Genomic DNA, 25,660 nt, shown 5'->3' on the forward strand with positions numbered 1-25,660 from the left:
CCTGTGTCCCCCACAGAATGGCTTACATTTGCCACCATTATGTCACTGTCTCATTGACAGTAGGCCTATTACAAGTTTGTAGATCGGCTATTTTCAAATAGCCGAAATGTAGATAGGGCTGAAGTGGTTACTGTATGTGTTGTAATAATAATCAAAATCAACAAAGTAAACTAACTAAAGTTTTAAAATATGTATTGGAGTAAAAGTACAATATTTGCCTTTGAGATGTAGTGGAGTAGAGTAAAAGTACCGAAAATTGTAAACTCTCCAGCAAAGTAAAATATTACCTCAAAATTGTACTTAAATACAGTACTTGAGTAAATGTACTTAGTTACTGATTACCTGTATACTTACTTACCACTGCTCTCAATGTAGTCTTGGCCCTGTACATGACATTAATATGATCAGGCACTGTCTCAAAGACAATCTGGTCCAGGTTACTTTAGACTTTAGAGCACACTCATGTTCAAACATAAAACGCCTGGTGTGAATTATCAACACATTTCTATGTATTTGGTGAATTTCTGAAGTTTGGTTCAGCTTTCGTTTCGTTTCAGTTGCAGTTTTCAGTTAAACCAATGGAGGGCACTACTGGCACAGAGCTAGAGAGTGTTGCTAGAATACTTCCGTTTCCAGCAGACATGCATTGTGGGACATGTAGTTCGTAAGATCCATATAAATACATTGGAGCCGCTTGAAAATATTCTCTTTCCTGCAACTGCCTGAAGAAATCGGTACGAGCGCTGTTCTTACGCCCATTTATTGTGTGAATTCCATTGAATAAAGCCACAGTAAACTGGCAATACTCTTGAATGCGTTAAATAACGTATTATATCCTTGTCAGAATCATGCGGCTTCTGTTGTGTTCGTGGAAACGGACAACTTTTGCTTTTAACTAGCTAGGAAACTAGCCATAGCATTAGCATAGCTACGTTAGCTAGTCAGCATGCGCACATGGGGGCTGCGGCCTAATAGTATACATGTTATACTGACAGAATGATGTATCATAATGCTATGAAATGTAAACTTTGGCATGAGAAAATATCAATAGTTTGATTAAAACCAGAAGATGTATTTCAACTTTCCTGTTTTTTAATTAAATGGATGTAACATTACTTTGTGCAATTAAGGTAGTTTTGATAAAGGCCATAATTAAGTCATATTTCCCGCTTTTGTACAATATGTTGTGCTTTAAAGTCTTTTAATTGCCTTGCCTGCTTTAGAAAATGGTTGGTATCGGTCTTATTCAGTGCTTTGCTAATATCATAATATCTTGTACCCACAGGCACAACTAGGCAACCATGCCCGTTGCCAGGAGCTGGGTTTGTCGCAAGACTTATGTCACACCTCGTCGTCCATTCGAGAAGTCCCGTCTCGACCAGGAGTTGAAACTCATTGGTATGACACCATTTATTTTAACTACATGGCTGTCTCAGGACAACATCAGTAGCAGCTATTGATTTACAATCTAGTAAAGTAAACAATGTAGTACATGTTTAAACATGCTCTAGAGGCCAGTGATTTAAATGAATTCCTCAGATTTCCTGTGGTGTCATGAATTCCTCGTCAATGAGGCCTGTTATGAGACTTTTTTTTTTTGTACTGACAGAACAAACATGTAATACTGGTTACTTGAAATCCTTACTCTATCTGCATGGCTTTAAATGCTTAGATGTGGGCATCTTGATGCTCTTGACCACTTAAACCCTCTAGACTTTGTACACTGGACCTGAGTTGTCTCTGTACTTGGACTGCTTTTTTTCTGGCTACACCAAATCACTTTGCCAAACATGGTCTAGTCCGAGCTAGTTATGAGCTTGTAGATCTGCTGTTTTTGGCTAATGTTCCCCCCGGAATATGAATGCTGGGGTTCAAGTGGTTAAACATCTCTTTTGTTGCTTCTTTCAGGTGAGTATGGTCTGAGGAACAAGCGTGAGGTGTGGAGGGTTAAGTTCACCCTGGCCAAGATCCGCAAGGCTGCCAGAGAGCTGCTGACTCTGGATGAGAAGGAACCCAAGCGTCTGTTCGAGGGTATGTTTGACTAGGTTTTTCTTAATCTTATTTTGGTACCGGCCGATGATTTAATATTTCAACTGTCAGACTCTCTGTGGTGTCATGAATTCCTCGTCAATGAGGCCAACTAATGCTCTGGTACTTCAGTTTGAAAAGTTGAGGGACTTGACCAACCCTATATGCTGGCTCAAGTGGTCCTGTGTTCCTTTTCTATTTAGGTAACGCCCTCCTGAGACGTTTGGTGAGGATCGGTGTGCTGGATGAGGGTAAGATGAAGCTCGATTACATCCTCGGCCTGAAGGTTGAAGATTTCCTGGAGCGTCGTCTCCAGACCCAAGTTTTCAAGCTGGGACTTGCCAAGTCCATTCACCATGCCCGTGTCCTGATCCGCCAGAGGCATATCCGGTAAGTGGAGAGGAAAGAGTGCCTGAATTTGTGGTTAAAGGTTAAGCAAATGACTATAGAGCGTAATTGCATAAATCTTTTTTTCACATGCAACTGTACAGTCGTTACAAATAAAAATTTAACGGCGTTACAAGTTGTTGCACAGCTCTGGACTCATGAGAAACTTTTCAATGCTTCCTCTTTCATCAGAGGTGTCAACCAAGTGCTATCGCTGAGTGCTGAGGTCAATTAAACATTTCTGCAAGGTCAATTCGGTTTCAAAGCCGTATACCTTGTCGGTAGACATTGCCTAGTGCACTGTTTCCCAAACAGTGGGTCGGGACCCATTGTGACCACTGTGCCCAGAGCCAATCCTCCCAACCAAGAGGTGGCAGACTTTCACCATGGCCTTTTGGCTGTCAGGTAATGGGGGATTGCACCTCGGGCAAGTGAAAGGTACAGACTGTACCAATCACAGCCACTATCTGAATGACTTTTTGTGGCAATGGAGTAAATGTAGTACATGCTTTAATTACAGAGGCCAATGATTTAAATGAATTCCTCAGATTTCCTGTGGTGTCATGAATTCCTCGTCAATGAGGCCTGTTGTAAGAATTTATGTACTGACAGAGCAAATATGTACAGAAATAGATCTTCTTAGGTTTCTTGACAGCTTTTGGCCTTTAAACGTATGAATTGGATGAACATAGTTGCAGTGGTACACCCACATCAAAATTGAACAGGTGCAGGCTGGAAACTAGTACAAGAAAAAGTACAAGAAAAAAACTATCTGCACACTCGTTATAAGTACGTTTTGACCCATAAGGTCTTCGTTGGGTACATGAATTGTACCCAACTAAGACAATACAGGCTGGGACATTGTACTGAATTAATTTCACTTGAGCATCACAGTAGCTTACACCTCCTTCCTGTGAAATGACTAATTGCTCAGTAAGCACATGAACTATTTCCTTACACCTGAGCCAACAAAAGCAGAAACTTGACATTTATCCAACATGCCAAGTGCATTATATAAGTTTCCCCACATGTCTCCTGTGATTTGTAGTCTGCACAGGCAGGTGGTGGTGGTTTTCCTCCCACTTATTGTGTCCTCTGCAACCACAACATGAAATTGGTTAACAGATTAATTTGTGACCCTTAATAATCTTTCCCCCTGTGTCTTCCAGTGTGCGTAAACAGGTGGTGAACATCCCATCATTTGTGGTTCGTCTTGACAGCCAGAAGCACATTGACTTCTCCCTGAGGTCTCCGTATGGTGGTGGACGCCCTGGCCGCGTCAAGCGCAAGAACGCCAAGAAGGCCACCGCTCCTGCAGCAGGAGATGATGAGGAGGAGGACTAAACAGGAGGTCTAAAGAAGTGTTCTGATGCTTCATTTCCCTGCCGTTATGTTGTCAATAAAGACTTTGTTTTGACCAGAAATTCATGTCTGTTTTTTATGTCTGCAATGCCAACTGGGGAATGTCTGGTTTACAGTGTAATATAGCCTGACTGGGTGGGATGAGCATGTGAAATGTAGTTTTGTAAGTAATATAACTTGACTGGGTGGGATGAGCATGTGAAATGTATTATATATTTTTTAAGTAAAGGACACTTGGTATATTCCTAAAACCATCCTTACAGCTGAGTTATTTAGCAGACTCTTAATCAGAACGATTTACAGTAAGCAACACAAGATAATAAATACATCAAATGCATAGAAATAGTCTAATATCCTTCATTCTTATTGCACCTCAAGTACACTTTTAAGCATTTTTGGCAGTGGGAGATTAAATCTATGAAAGTGGTTCACACATACATGAGTCATAAGTATGTAAATAAAGATGCTAGACGGAACAAAATATCGTCCACGCCCCTCAGAATGTTAGTGTGGCATCGCTGGCATGGTCTTGCAACCAGGAAGTTTACTGGGATTGAGCAACACTGTGCACAGGGTAATGTTTTGCCTTAATTGTAAGCATCAATCTACTACTTGAATGTCCTGCTATCCAAGGTTATGGTTAAGCAAACGTCATCAACATTGATAAGAGGACTGGAATGCAGCATGTTCTCGTTTGTCGGGACTCTTAAGCCATGTAAAGGAAATGATGCCTCAATCATCCATCAAAGGCACAAAAGTACCTTACGCTGACAGCATTTCAACCAGCTAGCTAAATGGAGCAGCTATAATTGAGTTGGACGCCTGCACGAATGGTTGATGTATACAAACTGCGGTGAATTTGACCAAATGTAAGTGACGTTTGTTTGTCCTCTTACGTATAAGTTGTAAATGTGTACAGTGCCTTCGTTGAAATGAAGCGAATGGCTAGGCTAGGAGGCTAACATGTCATTCTGTCTGAGCCAGCCTTTCCTCATGTCACTGGCTGCTCGTAGTTGGTATTTTAATGATACATTTGTTGGACTATGTTTTGATTGTATAAGACTACAACTGGCTAAACGAGTGACTGTTCATTTCAGTTTTATCGTGCCATTATTAACTAACTTCCTACAATGTGTGGTACATCTCAGAGGCAAATATTGTACTTTTACTCTACTACATTTTCAAAAGATTTGTATACATTTTATACATAATGGTAACTTGTGAAAGGGTGCATTCTGCATAATGAGTAGTTTGATGCCAATACCTTTGTACTTTTACTCAAGTATATTTTTATTACCGGACTTTTACTTGTAACTCTACATTGCACTATTCATACTTTTACTTTTAAGTAAACAATGTGAGTACTTCTTCCATCACTGTAGCTGTTCCTCTGGGCTGACAAGAAGTCACTCTAAAGACAGGCTTCATTCTAATACACAGATATACGTCGTATGAAATATTAATCCTCAATTCTATATCGTATCGGTCAGGGGTCTTCAACGTTTTCAGGCCAAGGACCCCTTGGCTGTGAGCGAGATAAAGCAGGGACCCCCATTATATATTGTATAGAATATGTTTTTTTCCATAAATTTCATAGGCAGCTTCATAGACTTGTTTCACAGCACTATCATGTTGGATTCATGTTAATGTGTATTTCCAGACATTTAACCAATATACTTAAACAATACTTAGTGTATACCTGACCTTTCACTCTGTACTTAGCCTGCTCTTTTCCCCCCCTATACTAAACCACTTTGCTGAAAATAGCAGATCTACAAGCGCACAAAGCCTCGCAGCGCGAGGCGTTGTGTGCTTGTAGATCTGCTATTTTTGCCCTGTAGTAACTCTGAGGACCCCCTAGGGGCCCCGGACCCCCTGTTGAAGACCTCTGGTATAGGCTACTAAGTCGGTGATCCGATCACTTTGGTTTTAACATGAATGTGTTGATTTGCTAGCAGAGAGAATGTCTCCTGATGAGCTGGTGTATCTGGGCGTCCTCGCTGCCTCCATCCCTGTGGGATTTCTATTCCGTTATCTCAGTGAGTATTATGGATTAAAACCCTTTTAATGAACACAATGGCATGGCAAAGCAAAGCAAAGCAAAGTTTGTTGTTTACCCAGGGTGTCGGACTAAGCACGAAGCTTGTTTCCAGCCGGACCCTGCATGGAAGCCTTGCTCAAGGGCTATTCAGCGGTGATTCATGATTGATGTGATGAATTGGGGAATCGAACTAGGGACCTTCCGGTATCAAGGCCGCCCCTCTAACCACTAGGCCACCGCTGCCACTGGCAAATACTAATCTGTTAGATTGCACATTGCAGTACTGTCTGGTGGTGGCATGTTATCGTGTACAGTAGAGTAGACTACAGTATGTATGGATAGATAGACTATTATAGATGCCTGTCACTAGGGTTTGAACTCACCTGCTGGGCGACATACAGTATTTCTCTCTACACTATTGCTTTCAGCAAAAATGTCCGACCAAACAGTTTAAGGTGTTTAATTATTCTGTTAGTGAGCTATTAGTAGTTATATTTCGTTGTCTGTTTCAGTAGCTGTATATAGAATATACAAATAAAGACTTTTTACCAGCTTGCAAAGCTGGTCTACAAACCGTCAGACCTACTTCCGACATATTAGAGATTTGCATTCGACACATTTTCATTTGCATTCGACACATTTTCAACACATTTGCGCGTCATTGGCTGTCCTTTAAGCCAATGGGGATACTTTCCCAAATCCCATACTCTGCACGGGCGGGCCTCGTCCTCCCAAGCTATGGGACTAGACACGCCTCTGACTGCCCATGAAGACAGTCTTCTAGGGCTGGCTGATTTTCCAGAAGAGCTGAAATGAGCAATGAGCAAATGAAAAAAAAAACTCTAAAATATTCTAAACCCACTATAGCAATCTGGTAATATCAGGCTACATATCACTTAAATGTCAGAGCTTAACTCGGCATGTAAATATGATATAAATGTGTTAATGTGAAGTGGATTCCTTCCAGCGCTAGCCGATTTTGGCTAATAGTAACAGCAACTAACTAACAGTTTTTAGCCAAACGCGGTCATGTCCGCTCTCCATTAGTTCTCGACGCAAGTCGCGTTATTACACCCGTAATTTTCATGTATTGTACATCCCACAATAAAATGTATTAACCATGTTATGGTTTCTGTCCATTACAAATGTCACAAGACACGAAGGAGACGAGGCAGCGGCCCGCGGAATTCGCGGCCTAGCACAAGCATAAGCCTCGCCTGGGAGTGGGGCCTTTACCCCAACATCGCCGGGCCGCCCGACGATGTCGGCGCGCTGCCACCCGCGACGTCCCGCGCCATGTAAACAAACTACCGGTTGTTGCTAATACTGTCTAAGCATGTATGTGAATGCTTATGTCCAATACTGTGTTGCCGTTAGTTGGGTTTAAGCCAACAGCTGCCTACAATGGGCCGTCAGTGTGTATTTAAGCCACGGGTAGAGTTAGCATGCGGCTAACGTTAATGTTACACAACGCAGCTGTCGTCACTCAAACGGCTACGTTAAACATCTTATCAACAACCTGTATGCACGTTAGTGTGGTCAATGTCATCAATGCTAACTAATTAGCCCGTTGCACAGTGTTATTTTGGTGTCTTTTGTGTCTTTTGTAGCAACTCAGAGTATTAAGTCGCACGGAATTGAATAGCTTAGCACTTCCGGTCGTTCCTTCACAATAAAGGTTGCAATCAATTGAAAATAGCCGATCTACAAGCTCTCAATGCGTCGGCGTCGCGATACACACAATATACACATCTTTAGAAAACAGCTGATCTACAAGCTCAAAACAACTCACAAAGCCACACGTGTACAAGTATATAGGGATAAAGTGGTTAATGCAGGCTTTGTAATAATTATACACATCTACAGTTCACTAAAGCACAATATGCCTCTGAGATGTAGTGGAGTAGAAAATTGCACATACTCCAGTACAGTTAAAACCCCTCAAATTTGTACAGTACTTCAGCACAAACAAATTCACATTATCTACCTATCCATCAGCATAACATGAATATTGTATCTATCTATCTACCTATATATCTCTCTCTGTGATCACATTACTTAATACAATGTATGATGACTCATTATATTATTATATGAATATTAGATAATGATTACTACAAGCTCACAACGCCTCGCGATGCGTTGCAAACATAGCAGATCTACAAGCTCACAAAAACAACCCGCCAAAGGGGGCCGCCATGTTACTCCCAGGGGGTCCGCGAACATCACTTCCGCATTTTCTTCTTCGCTGGTCTAAACAAAGACACGGTTGCCAGATTTATGAGAGAGAAATAACCAACCAGGTCAATGAAAACAAGCCAAATATTTAAGTGACTATTAGGCTACATGAGCACTTTAAACCTATATGCATCGGCTATTTGAAAATAGACTATTTGGAAGTAGCCGATCTACAAGCTCACAACAAAATAATAACAAATAAAAAGCAACTACCAATATTTACAAGCAACTTTACAGAACACGAGGTCGCTTACAATTAGTACACATGGCAACACTGTGTGTGTGTGTGTGTGTGTGTGTGTGTGTGTGTGTGTGTGTGTGTGTGTGTGTGTGTGAATGAAAAACAAGCGCCGAAACAAGCGTTTTTTTCCCAAACAAACACATTTACACTTGCGTGTGTGTCACCTACATTGTCAATCTATATACCATTTTAAAGGTACGTGCCTTGTGATTAAAATGATGCAAACCATTCCAAGATTGATGATGCTTTTAGCATCAACACTGACGCTAAAATCAGCGTGTTTCATGCTTCATGAAAATAGCAGATCTACAAGCTCACAACGCGTCGCCGCCTTGTGTGCTTGTAGATCTGCTCTTTTTCATTTTTTATTGAATACTTGAATTAGAAAAGACATTAATGAAACCAAATGGACCCATTTGGGTATTTTGTTCATGTAAGCCAGTAGTGGAAAGGGCAAACTTGCATGAAATTAAAAGACACGTTGTGAGCTTCACTTTTATAAAGGCTATGTGGTATCTGAAACCCACAGACTTCACTATGGTCTGGTAAAGGTTCTACTGCACTTTTCGTTAACACACACACACACACACACACACACACACACACACACACACACACACACACACACACACACACACACACACACTTTATATTGGTAGCCAACCGATGAACCTCTCTGTGGAGTCCTTTCGGTTGCATTGGAATGGCTGACATTTCATTTTAAAGACCACTTTTACATTTTGTGCTGCAGATTGGGGCAAAAAAAGCCTGCCGCAAGCTGGTATATTATGACTTTGTCATTTCTTGTTTTTCTATGAGTGAACAATGGTCATTTGCAGCCACTTGTCTGTATTTTACCCTTTGCCTACAGAGGTGCAACACTCGCTCCATTAAAGTATCTCTTTATTCACAAACACGTGATGTTTGTTTGTGCCCAGATGGCTTTCATCAGATAGAAACAAAAACAAGACATCTTCTCCTGATGAAGGCTGTCTGGGCCAAGAGATCAAGTTTTTCCAATGGAGCACATGTTGTGCTTTTCTGTTGTTTTTGTGTAATATGTTTTGTTGTGTGGGTGGTGGCTGATTTAATCAGTCACATCAGGCCTGAGCCAGATTAATTGGGTTCTAGGGTTGGGTGTAACTGCATAACTGTTGTGCATCAATCTAATCGATGTGCACAGGATAAATCACTATCAGCCATTCCCAAATACTCAAGAGAGATCCTCTGTCATCATGACAGCATTTTACCTGTACCATCTTGCCTTCTCTTCAGTAAAAGTTGACTGTATGTTTTGTACCATTCTATCTATGTCCCCTATGTGTCAGACTGTCAACCAGCACTGTTTATTTAGACCACAATACCTGAATATGCTTTGTTTCTGAATACAGACACTGTATTAACTATGTTGCATTTGCTTTGCCTTGACTATTTTCATTCCAGGTCCTCCTGTGAAGCAAGGGGCATCTTTGCTCTTAGGTCTGACTGTTGCCATAGCAACCTGTCAGATCCACACTCTGCACTCTCTGGTGACAGTGATTGGAACATGGATCATCATCAAAACCAGTTGGAGGTGAGAGAGAGGCCAGAGTCAAATGTTTTCGTAAAATAGTTCACATATATGACAGGTTCAGGTTGTACTGTACATACTCAACGTGAGTACTTGTACTCCAGCAGAAGTAATGAACCCACAGAGTTAAATTTGAAAACCGCAATGTTGTGAAAGATAAAGCAGAAGAGTAGAAGTCTGAGATAGGCAAAGGCAACATCATCCTGTTGCTGCCTGCTACCGGAAGGGAAGGGGTTTAGATCGCCCCCTGCTGTTTGTTTTCAAACCATGGCTTAACCATGAGAGAACATTCGGCAAAGATATTTGGTGTAGTGGTAAAAAGCAGCGGACCTAGTATAGAGCCCTGGAAGACGACCCAGTTAAATATACTGTAGCGTTTAACTGGTCTGTTAGTCTGTTCTGCTGAACCTTACAAAACTATGTTCTATGACTTTGTATGTCAACCAGGAGAGCGCCTGCTATCTCCCTGGCCTGGACCTTCCTCTACCTCCTCTTCTTCAGACTGGTCACATGGTTTGGTCTACCTCCACCGACACCATTTGCCAATGCCATCCAGCTGCTCCTCACGCTCAAGGTACCCGGAACTCTGCTCAGCTTTCAGGTTCAGGCCGTCCACCAAGTCCGGCTGACCTTCTTATTTATCCCATGTACTGTACACCTGCTCTTCTTTATCCGGTAGAATATCCACCGCATGCCTCCACGTCCTCTGCCATTTTATGTACTTTGTTTTAAAGGGTTCAGAAATAGTGTTTTTTTAAGGTTGAAATTTAGAACAGATGCACTTGCCTTCTTGGCTGTGGGTGCTCAGCTACAGTCAGTACTCCATTAAAAAAAGTGGAAATAGTGGCACCCCGACAAATAAAAATGCTAGATCATGCTTTGGCCAGAGCCTGTCATGAAAAAGTGACATTGTCACACCCTGACCAATAAGATTTTGAATTGAAACTAGATTAATTAGAAAGACAGAGCCTAAGAGCACTATGGTGGCAAACAGCATCTTTGGTCATCTGTAGCATGACCTCTCAATAAACCAGAAATGTCCTAACATTATACAACATTATCTTTTATTGAGTAAAGTTGTTGTTGTTTTCAATCCAGATGGTGAGCCTGGCCAATGAGATCCATAGTTTCCACCTGGAGAAGAAAAACGAAGTGAGCTCATTTTCCAAGTCTCCTGTGATTGGGGGCCTATCTCAGGAACCCTCGCTCTATGACATTCTGTCCTATAGCTACTGCTATGTCGGCATAATGACAGGTAAGTCTGCTCTGGGGAACATTGAATGATAATAATAATAATAAGTATTACGGATCTCTATTCAGTTTGTAAAGCTGCTGACAGCTTTTTGTAAAAGCTTTAGTTTTTCTCAAGGCAGTTTTTGTAGAAGACAGAAATAATCGCCTCTTCTACATTTCATAATCACAGATCTTAATAATAGCATATATTTTGGGACTGGAGCTTGAAGTTCTTTCTGTTTATACGTTGAAACTTGAGCCATGATGTTCGTGTTTGTGTCTACAGTCATTTGTATTGTTCGATGTGATATTTACGTTTGCATCCATTTTAACTCTCGTCTCTCTTTGTCTCGCCTTCTGCCACTTGTTCAATCTTGTGTGAGTCTCATATATATACGTTTTCACTCTCTTTCAAATTAGTTCCAGTGTTTTCACGTAACTCCCCATGTCTTTCTTTGATGACTTAACCCTTCATCCATCCACCTTCACCCCTTCCTCCTTCTAAGCTGTTCCTCCCTTTTATTCTGTTCACATTGTCTCTTATATTTCTTACCGCCTTGGATTCCTTTTAATCTTATTGCTCCTTTTCTCTCTTATGGCATCCGTCATCCCCTTATCTCCTCCCTCCGGTTTCCCCGAAGGCCCGTTCTTCCGTTACCAGACCTTCATGGACTGGCTCAGGCAGCCCAGTCCTCTCAGCCTGCCGGGCTGGACCCCGTGTCTGCAAAGACTGAAGCTGGTTCCCCTGTACGGCGCCCTGTTCCTCGCCGTGAACTCTGTCTTTCCCCTGACGTACGTACGCGCAGAGGAGTTCCTGGACCGCCACTTCCTCTTCAGGTATTGTGACACTTGAGTGTGATGCAAGGGTGTTCCGTTAGGTCTGTCCTGTTTGGTTTTGTCATTTTGGTTTCAGTGACTGTTGATATGTACAGGGCTACACTACACAGTATGTCGGTGTGTATCTAAGACGGTAGACCCCATTTGCAATCTGGATATTAAAGGTGAAAATTGGTTCTAGTGTTCTGTCGAAAGTCTGTCATGAGCACACAGACACATTGGCCCTCATTTATCAACGCGGTGCAGCCCAAATAATGGGCGTACGGCGTTTTCACCGCAATTTTCGGCATTTATCAATATATCCTGACGTGGGCTTTATCCTACGGTACGCTGAGATCTCACGTCTGGTCGAGACCAGTTGTTGACGTTGGCTGCGCCCGTTTATTCCATTCTAGACCTGCGGAGCACCATTGTCTGACTGTCTGACAAGCATCTGGACACATAATCCACTCCTAAATGTGTATATCTACACTAATAAATAATCGCTGTGAAAATATATCATTTTATAAAGTAATTTAAACAAACTGCTTTAACAGTCATTCAGATAAGATTGTAGATCTGTCTGTATTGAAAATAGCAGATCTACAAGCTCACAAGCCAGAGTTGCATCGCGACGCGTTGTGAGCTTGTAGATCTGCTATTTTCAAAAATATACGAGCGCTTTTGCGCCGGGAGTCCCGCGGTCGGGACTCCCGGCCACCTTTTCATGGACAGTGAGGTCTACAAACTTACAGTAGCTTGTCCTATGTTATGGAGTTATGTGTCATAGAGAGTTATGTAGGCTACACAACCTGGCTGGGTTAAGGATATAAACCCGATGCTCCAATATTAACGTGGCGGCACGGAATCACTGCATTCCACCCGAGTCTCATGTACCGCTACGCTACGGAAAGACGAAGTTGGGCGGGCGCATGTGTGTGTGTGTGTGTGTGTGTGTGTGTGTGTGTGTGTGTGTGAGAGAGAGAGAGAGAGAGCGAGAGAGAGCGAGCGAGAGAGAGGCGTGTGCGTGTGTGCGAGGCGAGGCGAGCGGGGCAAACGGTTTCTTATTGGCTTTTCATGTCTTTGGTCGTATTCTGGTTCGTCTTCATGTCGTAAAATCGGGGCGTTTTGAGAATATTTAAGGGCGTGTTATTGAAATGACGCTCGGTTTCAGCCGTCACATTTATCAACGCTGGGACCAAGTGTACGCTCGGATCAGCTGTGTAGGATGCGTTGATAAATGTGACTTCGACGTTGGTGTACGGCCGAATATATGGAAAAATATATGCCGGTTTATACGCTGCGTTGATAAATGAGGGCCATTGTGTCAGCCGTGGTAGAAATGACAACCGCTGAATGTTGAACAATGTCTTGGTCATGTCCCCAAAGGTAACATGACCACTTCTCTCTCTCCAGGTTGTTCTACATGGTAGCAGTGTTCTTTGTGTTTCGGATGCGTTTCTATGCAGCGTGGTGTGGTGCAGAGGCTGGTTGTATCAGTGCAGGGTTAGGCTGCTACCCAGAGGGAGCCCTGTCTAAACCTGGAGGAGGACCCACTGTGAAGTACAGGTACATACTTTTTATCTTTATTTATACAGGTGAAAGAGGCTGAGAATGGATTCGTCTTTAAGGCCTGATCTCATAGGTAGCCGAAGTATACATTAGGGCTAAAGTGGTTAAACTGATTTTGATGTTATGTTAACAAACTTTGCTGGGGACCCACTGGAACCCATTCGAGGACCCCTGGGGGTCACCGGACCCCACTTTGAGAACCACTGCATTAACAGTGGTTCTCGCTGCTAGGCAATGAAAAGTTTGAGGTCATGTAAAGTCCCTCCTCTAATGACTTGATTGTTCAGTCGACCAGAGGGTGACATTGATGTGTGCCAAGGATAAAATGTTATTTGATATATTCAACTTGGAGTGCTCCCAAAACATGAAGCGTGTCGTTTGGAGGAGTGTGTTCAATGCACATGCATTCATATCTGGAGGCTATGGTCGTCTGCTGACAGCCACGGAGCAGCTCCTCTGGAGGCAGTGACTAGGGCACTGTTTGCTGAATTTACAGATTTATACATAGACTTAAAGCATTAACCACTTACAGTAGAAACCCTATACTACTTAGGGCAGGTACACACTGCAGGACCTTAAAGTGGTCGGGGAGTCATCTGATCGTTAAGCAGAACACATTGCAGGAGTTTATTTCTTGAAATCGGCTGTCATAATATCGTTGTGTTGATCCCCGACAAGGGCTGACACACTGTAGGATAGTTCACTAGGATGCTATCTCCAGAGTCAGACCCAATACATACATTTGTGTTTATTCCAATTCATTTTAATCGACGTATCCCGTGATATGCCTCTCTCCCTCTCCCCCCACTCTCGCTCTCTCTCGCTCTCTCTCTCTCTCTCTCTCGCTCGCACGTCAAGAGCGCAGAAGCGGTCAGTGACAGAGTTGCCAAGTCCGCTTATTATAAGCGACTTTGGGATTGTTTTTCTGTAAAGTTGCTTGAAAGTGTAGTTGTTTTTTGGCCTTGGTTTCCTAATGTTGTTTGAACCAGTTATTCTCAAACATTTTCATGGCAAGGACCCCCAAATTAATAATAATAATTAATTGTCCACAGAGGCGCAGACCTCCCCCTTCTGAAAACATGTTGTGCCATAGACCCCCATTCAAGATCTGTGTGGATTTTGTAAATATTCCACATCCACCCCCCCCAAATGTCTTCTTTAAAAATAGCCTATCTACAACGTGAGCTTGTAGATCGTCTATTTTCAAGTATCCAATGTATTTGTATATAGGCTTAAAGTGCTCATAGTCGCTTTTGTTGGGCTTGTTTTCACAAACCTGGTTGCTTATTTCTCTCGCAAAATCTGGCAACACTCACTCACAGACAACGACACACACACACACACACACACACACACACACACACACACACACACACACACACACACATACAGATCGCTCGCTCCCTGTGTCTTTCTCTCTCTCTCTCTCTCTCTATCTCTGTGCAATAGTCTCAAATAAACAGCCCCTCTTCTAGCACGCTCTCTCACTCATTCTGTTTTATAATAATGTTTAACTTAATACAGGACTGGGCGGTAACTATGCGGGGGATGATGAGGATCTGTTTGTTGTGGTCAGGTCCACAGACCTTCCATAGCCACGGTGGCTGTAATATACTCTCATTGGCTGTAGCGTTCATCTCATCGCAAGGTGATCGCAGATCCTTTCATACTGTATGATATTGTCTGCTGTCCTGTCTGCGACATATCTGAATATCTAACAGATTAGTTATCTGAAAACGGTCGGAAAGCCGTCGCAGAGCGGAGAATCGCGGCCACATCGTGTCGCGGAGCCTTTCACACACAGCGAGCATTATCTCGCCGATCAAAGGCCGATCTGCGTCAGATCGGGAGGTTTTGTCGGCGAGCGCCAAAAAAGGTCGGCGACAGCAATATCGGACCTAATGTCCTGCAGTGTGTACCTGCTCTTAGTCGACAAGGAGTCTCCCAGGGGTCTATACTAGACCCCCTCCCTTGTTTATACACACATACATAGAGATGCAGTGGACCCTTACAGCTATGTACCTGTAAGAGTGTTCAAATGGAACCAAATAGACCCTTGTGTGACCATTTGGTTCCATTTGTACACTCTCAAAGTTGTGGGGGTCCTTGAAATTAAAAGGTTTTGAGAGCCAGTGGTCTTTATCAGTTGAAAATGTATGTGTTGTTGTTGCTAAAATTCTTGTTGTCTTCATTGGCCCAGCCCTGATCCCAACGCTCCAGTGGTGTATGACTTCAGAACCATCCAGAACATAGACTGCTACAACACAGACTTCTGTGTGAAGGTGCGACATGGCATGCGCTACTGGAACATGACAGTGCAGTGGTGGCTGCATCACTACATCTACCCCAACGCCCCCTTCAAATCCTATGCTCTCAGGTAAGGACAACCGCAGAGAATGAAATGGCTTTATGGATACCGTACACTTTGGAGGAATCCATCTGTAAATGCTGTTTTTAGAAGGCCAGGCTTGGGGGCAGTGAATCTAAATAGCCGTCAGTGAATCTAAATGATGATGCACTCCCTCGATTAACGTCATTAGCTTCAGCTGCGTTTACCCGTCAACATGTAGGGCCGCAACGATGGATTATTTTCTAAGCGATTATTGTATCGATTCCTTTTTCAATCAATCAAATAATCGACAAGTGTGTGCTTTTATAAATGTTATACATCAACGAATCGACAAAATTAGAATACATTTACAATACGCGTTGTGAGCTTGTAGATCTTCTATTTTCAGAGCGCAACACCCGAGCGCAACCAAACATAAAATGACTTGTCTTTTTGTTCTTCTGGATCTCTTCTCCACTAAATCCCTCCATAACATCTTAGTCTAGTTTTTATTTGTTGATGAAATTGTCAGTATATTTAGTCTTAGTTTTAGTCATCATAGCTTAGTTTTTATTTAGTTTTCGCCAGTGAAAAAAGGTAGTTGACGAACATTTTTCGCCATAGTTTTAGTCGACGAAAGTCGACGGTGTACAGTACCTTTTAACGGCATCACTCCCTCCCCCCTCATACCATCCAGAGCTGGCTGGACCATGCTGATCAGCGCCTACTGGCACGGCCTGCACGTGGGCTACTACCTCTCCTTCCTCACCATCCCGCTCTGCATCGCCGCCGAGTCCGCCATGGAGGCGTCCGTCAGGGCCAAGCTGGGGCCCCGGGGCCAGAGCGCGTTCGACTGGGTCCACTGGTTCCTGAAGATGAGGGCCTACGACTACATGTGCATGGGCTTCGTTCTGCTCAGAGCCGACGACACCATCAGCTACTGGACCTCCATCTACTTCATCATGCACGTCATCGCCGCCGGCTGCATCGTGCTCGGCAGGCTGCTGAAGGGAGGAGGCAAGAGGGAAGGCAAGAGGAGTAAGGACGGAGACAAGGTAGAGGAGGACACGAAAGAGGACGTACGGGAGAAGAAAGACTGAACGTAATACTGTAGGTATCCGGGTGAATTGGCCCGGATGTTTTGGGTGACGTTCGGGAAGGGACACTGCGAGACTTCAATTTAACCCATTAAGACCGGGAACGCATCTTTGTGTCATTTTAAGATTTCTTTGGCTATTTTCTTTTTTATCGTGAAAATGTGCAAATATTTGAATATATATATTTTTAAATGGATTTTTTTTTACTCAAATCTTTGCTTCTGGGATTCCCTATTACAAAATATTGGGGGTCCGTGGCCAAATACATATAATGTATTTGGGGGTCCTTGACATGAAAAGGTTTGAGAACCACTGATATAGAAACATACGTTTTTAAAAAAAAACTGTAGGATTTAGAAGACACTTGTAGAATCCCAAGAAGCAAAGATTTGAGTTACATATGTTTGCTTTAAAATATATATTCAAAGATTTGCACACATTTTCACGATTAAAAAAAAAAATAGCAGATATATCTGCTATTTTTGAATAGCCAAAGAAATCTTAAAATGACACACAGATGCGTTCCCGGTCTTAAAGGGTTAACAGCCTTCATTGTGCTATCTGTCGCTCACCTGTACCCGTTGCAAATGTCTACACAGGTCTGATGTTCGGGAAAGGGTCAATTCATGCCATCATTGATGAGAAGCGTCAGTGGGTCAATGGTTATATAAAACCGAAGTTACAATAGCCAATGGAGGATGTTTCGTTGTAAAGTTTCAAATATTGAGAGAGGCGTTGGAGCAATGCTTGAGCTCAGTGAATGTTGTTTTGAGTGGTACAATTGGGGGATGTATACAGTATACCTTTATTCACTCTGCCTTTGTAAATTTGAGCAAATTTGCAAATGTATAGTATGCACAATTGTGAGATTATTCAACACCAATGTCCGAGTCCAGTTTTCATACAAATGCTTTTAAACTAGCTCAGAGGTCAAACGGGTGTTTGCTACCTCGCAGAGACATTGCAATGCTTTCCTCAGTGAGTAAAAGAAACAAAATGAACTTCCCTGCATTGGAAGTGATGACTGTAGCTACAACAACAGTGGAACATAAGTGTGATCACATCTCCCAACACACTGACCAATGGAATCGAGCCCGTAGATGTTCAGTTGACTAGCCAAACTAACTACACATTCCAACAGTTCCCATGGAAACGTCCGCCTTACAAAAGCAAACAGCAGTAGCTCATGGCTAGTCTACGGCTTAGATTTCATATTACAATGGAAGTGATTTTTCCACTGGTCAGACACAAGTCCAAATCAAATTCGAGTCCCAAGTACTGTAAAGTAAAGTCTTACATTTCTGGTAAGAGGTGAAAAGAGGTTAAGAGGTTAAAGACTTTGTAACGCCACAATTTGTAGAGCACTCATTACACACATTAGGTTTATTTGTTTTTGTTATATTCACAAATTTGACCCCTAATCCTGATGAAGTTTGGGCTTCAAGTCATACAGTACATAGTTCTATGCCAGTAGTACTTTCGATGGAACAGGAGATAAACATTGAGGCCATTGGTTTAACTACTGCTGCAGTTACTGCTCTTTGGCTTCGTAAGGCAGATGCATTTCAGGAGTTGCTTTTGATAAAATGACAATAGAATAGAATATGTCTCTACGTACATTATGTTCTCATATTGAGCCCCGATAACACTGTTGAAATGGTCAGTAGAGACTTTATAACTTAAAAGTTGAAATAGACTAGATAGTTATGTGGCATATTTCAGTTGCTCGTAACATACAAGATGCATTGCCAAAGCACAGGATCTGACATAACTATCCATTGCCATCCAGGACCCTACATGCAGAAAGGTTGGGTGTTGGAGGAAAAGGATGATTTGGATGATGGAGTTGGTGATAGTATGTATGAAATAAGTTGGTCTTCCATCACAATGTTTAACTGCATTAAGCCTGATTTATACGTTGTTGCGCAGAGAAAATAGCCGTAGATCGGCTAATTTCTCGGCACGACGCTGGCATGCATAACTGCATGCAATGAAGTATAAATCATGCCGGGTCCACTTAAGACGTGGAGCTATGTCAAAACATTTGTTTACCTGAATAAGCTTAAGCCACCAGGGCAGAGCAGTAGAACTACTTCTCAAGTAGTTGACTGCTGTGAGGCACCACTGAGTTCATATAGTTTTGGTCACTCACTTTTTCACGCTGTACTCTGTCAAGCATTCCTGTGTGGTGGCCACTCTGTCAAGCATTCCTGTGTGGTAGCCTCGTCATTTGACAAGACATGTTGTTCAAAATGATTGTTTTACTTTGACTCTTGATTAGTGTTTTTTCAGCGTTGTCTGTCATTGCTGCTGTTTCAGATTACACCCTCTGAACTTCATGAAAGACTTATGTTCCAATATGTTATGTGATATATTTATAAATATTGTGTATAACTAATACCAACGACAGTCCGATTTTTAGGTATTTTTATTTTTTTCCAACTGGGTTTTTTCCCAGTACGTAGGCTCGCCCTACATTACCTAGGCTATGAAACATACAAACAAGACTCAGTAATGCACAGTTCACAATGCTACAGAATTGAATTGCATTTCAAACCATCTAGGAATGTGGTTCAAATCTGAGTAGTTAACATATATATTATTTTGCTGTTCAGACTTGATAAAAAGAGGGTGTCATCTGAAGCAGACTCCGCCACAGTTTGTTCACTGCCAAAACTGTACTGCCATCAAGGACCATCTTGGGTTGGGACCAAAAACCATTTGATACAAAGTTCAAAAATGTGTATCGGCTGCCTCATTATACTGATGAACAACTGCATAGGAAATATGCTGTTAGATGAATGTGTTATGCATTATACATTTGGAGCTCACAGGCTTTTAAGGGGGCATTTTCACACATAATTCATCTGAACTGTTATTGAATATATTTGATTGTAATGCTTTGATCTAATGTTTTGAGTGTATAAAAGTCCCAAGCCTCTCTCTACTACCCGCTCGAAACCTGTATGGGCCCAACAGTATGTGAGGCTTTAGGCCATAATATTCTTTCATTCTCTTTTTTAATCAAGACACTTGCACACTGGTGAAATGCCCTTTTAACATCAGCTCGGTTCTTTAGACTGTGAGGCAATTATTTCTCTGCTTTATCAGAATGTGAGAGACCTTGTGAGTTAAAAGTTACAACTTCTGTACAATTCTTTGCGTATATTGTTTTGTAATGTTATCCTTTGCTGTTAACTGTTCCAAATCCTAAATGCAAACATGTTCCCTTGCAGTAAGTGTTAAAATGTAATTATAATTATTTTCCTCTCATCCCCAGGCTGTGTACGTGTTTTGTCCTCTATGCTATTTTTGTATGTCGCTGACCGATTTCACACTTGGTAACACACACCCGCTCCTGTTTCAGTCATGGAATACATATCAATGTTTACACACAAACCCTCAGTAGAGGTTGTTGTTTAATTGTTCATTGGATGATGACTTATTATTGATTATACAGTACATATACTGTAGGTCACTGCGTACCTATCCTATCTGTGTAGCTGTTGAGGGGAGTCATAGATTGAATGAAAAAATAAGACGGTATGGTTTAACTGATATTTAATTAAGAAGACGAGAGCTAAGTCTAAGAAAGAGGGGTAAGCAACTGACTGTTATTTTATTTACTGTATGGAAGAATGAGTGCATTCTGGTGACGTCTTGTTCAACAGTCGTACTGGCAAATAATTAACCCCCCCTCCTCACTCCCACACTCATGCACACACACACACACACACACACACACACACACACACCCCTTCCTACATAGCTAGTTTGACTGTTAACCAACTTCCTAGCTACAGTATCTGACAACCCTATTTCAGACCCCACAGTCAACATACCTATGTAATGTATATTGCTCAATTAGACCTACCTACAGAGTTTAGTTAAATGTTACATTGTTGTATATACATGTATTACATTTAGGACATTTTTTTAGCAAACCACGGCTGGCTAAAACCTGATGGAAGGTTACACACCTGTCCAGAACTATAGGTAACCAAAGAGGTGATTAAGCACGCTATTATGTTATGTGTCACGTGTACTATGTTTTGTGTTTAGGTGACAGGTCGGGTACTGTTACCTGACCTGCCGCTGCACCCTTTAAAGTAGTTCCCTCCTGTGCAGTGTTGAGTACTGAATACATGGCAACAGTCTACCGAGAAATAATGGGTTAAGCCTTCAAGGAAGTACCTGTGTGGTCAATTCACATAGGGTGCAAAGTCCATGGATAAGAAGGGACGACAGAGATTCCTGGATGGAGAGTTGGAGACCATTTCCTCATGACAACAAGTTGGTACAGCTTATTTGAATGCATTGTTTGTGCTATTGGAGGTGATTTTCAGAGAACAGTGGTAATAGTTTTTTTGTTTCAGGGAAATGGCCAGTGAGCTACAGAGAGGAGGCTCTGCTGTCGCAGGTACAGGTAAGCTGTGTGGACATTTAAAGTTGATTTTTAAACTGAGCTGTGCGCTTATACTTAATAATTTGCTCAAACTCTTATTTTATAATTTGGCTGTAAGACTATATACAAGCTGCTCACGACGCATTGAGAGCTTGTAGATCGTCTACTTATACTATTTTCTATTTGTTGAAAAACTTTTGAACATTTTGTAAGGTTTTTGCCTATGATATGCTCAAAATAAGGACGCCAGGGTTGATGTTGCTAATATCCATTTTACGATGGATGATGAATCAGTCAGTAGACTCAGTACTCAACTAAACTGTCTTTAGTTTTTTTGTTTTGGTGGCTGATTCCTGGGCTAATTTTCGTACTTCTGTTAACTGACCTGTGCTTCACAAATAACATTTTTAATCTCTTGAAAAGCTATTTTTCATAAGATTTGCTTTTACTGTGTGATGTCTTTTGTGTACATAACAATTAGTATTTACTACAACAGTGTTTTACCTGCCATTCTTTTAAAATACTGTAGTGTTGCCTTTAATGAGTATGAGGTTTGTTTTCATTTGCACTTGTTAAACTCTTTAAAAATAAACCCGATAGCCAAGTGGTTAGGGCGCATACCACATGGACTTTTAACGCCTGGCAGTGAGTCTCCGGTTTGATTCCCAGCCGGAGTAGGGGAGTGTATGTTTCCTATCTCTCAACACTGTGACATTCAAATAAAATGAAAATAACTTAAAAATGTCCTACACGTCTAAAGTTATTTCATAAAGTGTATGAGTGATTTTCTGTTCCTCACACAGCTAAAGAGAATGGTTACCATGGTGACCAGCAGTCGCTAAGGTTACGAAGGGCTCCATCCAGCGCGTCCAATCACAGTTCCCCTCAGTTCAACTGGAGTCCTTCCCAGGAGGATGAAGACGAGGAGCCCAGGGACCTCAGGGCCCTGCCGATGCCCATGGCCCTGAAGAGAGCTGTACGGTACGTCACTGCTTCTCAATGTGGGGTCCGGGGACCCCCAGCGGGTACCCAGCTAAATAATTTATAGTCAGGAACCAAATGGACCCTTACCGTTCTGTAACTCTGAGAGCGTACATATTCCATTTCTACACTCTCAGAGTTAAATTAACGCTGAGGATTTTACAGGGTGGATTGGGGTCCCAGAGATGTGAAATGGGGGTCCGTGGGCTAATGTATATCAAACTCGGGATCCTTGAAAGAAGAATGTTTGAGAATCACTGCAGTACGTGTACAATGATGAACTGCCCAACACATTCATGACTGACAACTAATGGGTGGCAGGTTGCCACAGCTGGGTTAGTTTAGTTTAATAAACATGTATCAGCTTGTGGATAGGTTATTTCCGCACGACATCATCGTACGAAGAAATATAAAATAGGGCTTGGATGATGAATAAAAACAACACAAAACAAGACAAATTATAAACATAGGATAGATGAATAGCAAGAAAAACAAGCAAAACAGGAAGGAATTTAAAGAAACTGTTCCAAAACAAAAACTCAAGATCACAAAGACACAATTCATTACACAATCTAAATGATGCAGCATGGTGTTATTGTTAGAAACTGTGTAATATAAAATGCATTCTGCCTTAGTTTGGTTTGCGTTCCCTTTTTTTTCTCTGTGTGTTCTTCCTCCACTGGTAGTCAGATCATTTAAAAAGAGAACTTGTGTCTTTTTGTCCGATCCATTCCAGACAGGTGCAGATGATGCACATTCCGGTGACGAACAGTTGGAGAAGGAACAAGGTCAAGCTGCAGTGGCACAAGAACAATTTCCAAGGATTCCTGGCCTTCTTTGCACTGTGGAGGAAATCCATGAACAAGATAGGAGGTGAGCTGATAGCTATACAGCTAGGACGGTTGATAGGGTGGTCTGGTGCTCAGAGAGACCATACAGCCCATTCATAGGAAGAGAGTTGTTCCAAATGTATTTTTAATAAAATACAAAATAAAGAGAGGCTTAGGGAATTGCAGTTAAATGATTAGCACACAGTTGTGTGTAATTTACAGTTAAACTCGAAACTGCCAAAAGTCCGCTGTTCATTGATTGATTGATGTACTTTATTTAGTAAGCAACAACAGTACAAAGGTTAAGACTTTGACAGGGGCCATTTTCGAATTGCAGCCTCTTGAGGGTGTTTCTTTAGGGCAGTTTTGAAAGTGAGTAGGGTTTTACACTCCTTTACTCCTTTTGGTAGGGCATTGCACATTTCTGTTGAATAGCATGAGAACGAGTTCATTCCCTTTGTTGAGCCAGATCTGGGTTGAACATGATCTGTGGAACTGCCTCTGGTGTTATGATCGTGGACTTCATTTACGTTTTGGAAGTATTTTGACAAATACATTCAAACATCTACTGTACTTAAGATGATCCTCTCTAGCACGCTGTACCACTTAAGGCACAGACGTAGCTGAAATGTGTTATACTTTAGAGTCGGGCTCATGACCTGTGTCACCCCCACTCTGACTCTGCCAGGTAAACCAGAAACATTTGTAATCTGACAAAATGTGTAGATTTACATGACAGGATAATTAATTACTGTATGTTTAACCACACCTTTATGCAGTAGTAAATAATAGTATTATTTTAAAACCAAAAAACCCTTGACCTTGGACAGGAAACTTTGGTGGTGGTGTCCAGTCCTACTTCCTGTTCCTGAGGTTCCTGGTGGTTCTCAACTTCCTGTCTTTCCTGCTGCTCGCTGGGCTTGTTCTGGTCCCCAGCATCATCTTCAGATCTGATGGGAGCAGTGCTACCAACTCCACTAGTAAGAAAATACACAATACTCATTCTTCAAGGTTTTAAAGAAGAAAAGAAAACTTTCATTTATATTCACGTTATCAATATATTATCAAAGTTATTTGGGGTCCTTCTTGCGATATCATCACGGGCCCCAGCCCACAGGTTGGGAATCGCTCTCATAGATAATATTGCCCCAATGCGGCGATGTCAGTCTTATCCACCGGGAAGTATGTTTGTTGTTGCAGTGGCATTATGATAATTTGGTCTACAGTACAGTTAATATTTATAGTGTATTGACTTGTACAATGATGAACCACAGAAGCAAAATAATGGATTAACAAGGTTAAAATTATAAATAAAAACATATAATGATAAAGAAATAAATTGGCTGTATGTGCAAACCCTAAGGGGCAAAAATACATTTCACAAACAACAACTTGGATGAAGTAAAGTCACAAAATGTAGAATCAAACTGTGTGCTTCTTTTGCAACAGGTTATTCCAATTATATCCTCTTTCATTTAGCTCAAGATGGAGATCTATTGCACTTTCTTAGTCTGAAGGGATGCCCAAATCTCTTTATTATTGCCAGGATGCCACCTCACAGTGCTAGGCAGCAGTATCCTAGCAACACGGATAGAATCTCAGTAGCAATAAGTGAACCAAAAAAACGAAGTGATGTGATTTCTATTCCCTCTAGGGAACTGAACTCAGGAAACGCTTGAAGGTGTGCTCTTTGCTTTGATTTTTAAAAGCAGAGAGAAAACTATTTTTCCTTGATGATGTTGGCGTGGTGGGGGATTAAGAACCCCTTCACTCCTAGAAGGACACGGGTTCTTATCCCCTGTGGTCACTGTAAGCCTGCATTTAAATCCCCTTAGCTTGTGTTATTTGTCCCCACTGTTCTTAGGACTAAATTACCAATAATAAATTAAGACTTTTGACAATGTTAGGTTTGCACAACTAAAAGACAACCCAAAGGATGCATTTAAAAGATCGTTGTTCATGCACCTGTACTTTTGTATGTATTCCCTAATAAAGATATTAATTTATACAATATATAATGTGTTTTACTAAGGCAGGATGGACAACAGAGGTTTCAGCCACAGGCTGTCATCAGTATTCCTGCATTTAAACCCAGAGCCTCTCACTAGACTTCCCCTCTCTTACTCTGTCTCTCCGTACAAATCTCTTTAAACAACTTTGATTAAATCCTGAAACAACAGCAATCTGACTACAACTACATGTTCATTTTGTGGTGTTCAGGTCCAGAAGAATGCATGGCTTATGACCCTAATCCTCACGGTCTGGTGCCGTTCTACAACTACTTCCTGGACTTATTGTCTGGAACGGTGAGAAAACAACAACACACACAACCGATTAGATTAAAGGACTAGTATCAGTCGCATAGAGATCTACATGTTAATCGCTTTTTAACATACATTTTTTATTCTGTCAAATCTTGTTATTGATGTGTCCATGAACTCACCTGTATACAGTAATGGTGTTCTCTCCTGATGCATGCAAAATGTACATTTGTACACGTTTGTGGCCCTTTTTGGCATTTTTTGCTGTA

At 41.8% G+C, this 25,660-nt stretch overlaps 3 protein-coding genes across 4 annotated transcripts in view; all 3 read left to right on the top strand.

Annotated features, from left to right (window-relative positions):
• Positions 1-692: 692 nt before the first annotated feature.
• Positions 693-3,839, top strand: rps9 (ribosomal protein S9). The gene is made up of 5 exons (XM_084051965.1): positions 693-734; positions 1,286-1,398; positions 1,909-2,031; positions 2,232-2,418; positions 3,585-3,839. The coding sequence occupies exons 2-5, from the start codon at positions 1,302-1,304 to the stop codon at positions 3,757-3,759; spliced, it is 582 nt and encodes a 193-aa protein (XP_083908091.1). The 5' UTR covers positions 693-734; positions 1,286-1,301; the 3' UTR covers positions 3,760-3,839.
• A 503-nt stretch (positions 3,840-4,342) lies between these two features.
• On the top strand, positions 4,343-20,189 carry mboat7 (membrane bound O-acyltransferase domain containing 7). Of its 2 annotated transcripts, none has more exons than XM_084052578.1 (9): positions 4,343-4,646; positions 5,736-5,816; positions 9,741-9,870; positions 10,315-10,441; positions 10,966-11,122; positions 11,742-11,937; positions 13,333-13,485; positions 15,689-15,865; positions 16,515-20,189. In XM_084052578.1, the coding sequence occupies exons 2-9, from the start codon at positions 5,741-5,743 to the stop codon at positions 16,915-16,917; spliced, it is 1,419 nt and encodes a 472-aa protein (XP_083908704.1). In that variant the 5' UTR covers positions 4,343-4,646; positions 5,736-5,740; the 3' UTR covers positions 16,918-20,189. The 2 variants fall into 2 exon arrangements, with proteins under 2 accessions (XP_083908704.1, XP_083908703.1); XM_084052577.1 differs by having other exon boundaries at positions 4,344-4,646; positions 5,733-5,816.
• A 2,949-nt stretch (positions 20,190-23,138) lies between these two features.
• tmc4 (transmembrane channel-like 4) overlaps positions 23,139-25,660 on the top strand; it is a 12,390-nt gene continuing 9,868 nt past the window's right edge. Inside the window, exons 1-3 of the mRNA XM_084053368.1 lie at positions 23,139-23,173; positions 23,961-24,110; positions 25,351-25,436. Of these exons, the coding sequence (XP_083909494.1) occupies positions 23,158-23,173; positions 23,961-24,110; positions 25,351-25,436 (252 nt within the window). The 5' untranslated portion in view covers positions 23,139-23,157. The remainder of the gene's footprint in view (positions 23,174-23,960; positions 24,111-25,350; positions 25,437-25,660) is intronic.

Source organism: Gymnoscopelus microlampas, assembly GCF_963454915.1.
Source record: "Gymnoscopelus microlampas genome assembly, chromosome: 3".
Lineage (NCBI taxonomy): Eukaryota > Metazoa > Chordata > Actinopteri > Myctophiformes > Myctophidae > Gymnoscopelus > Gymnoscopelus microlampas.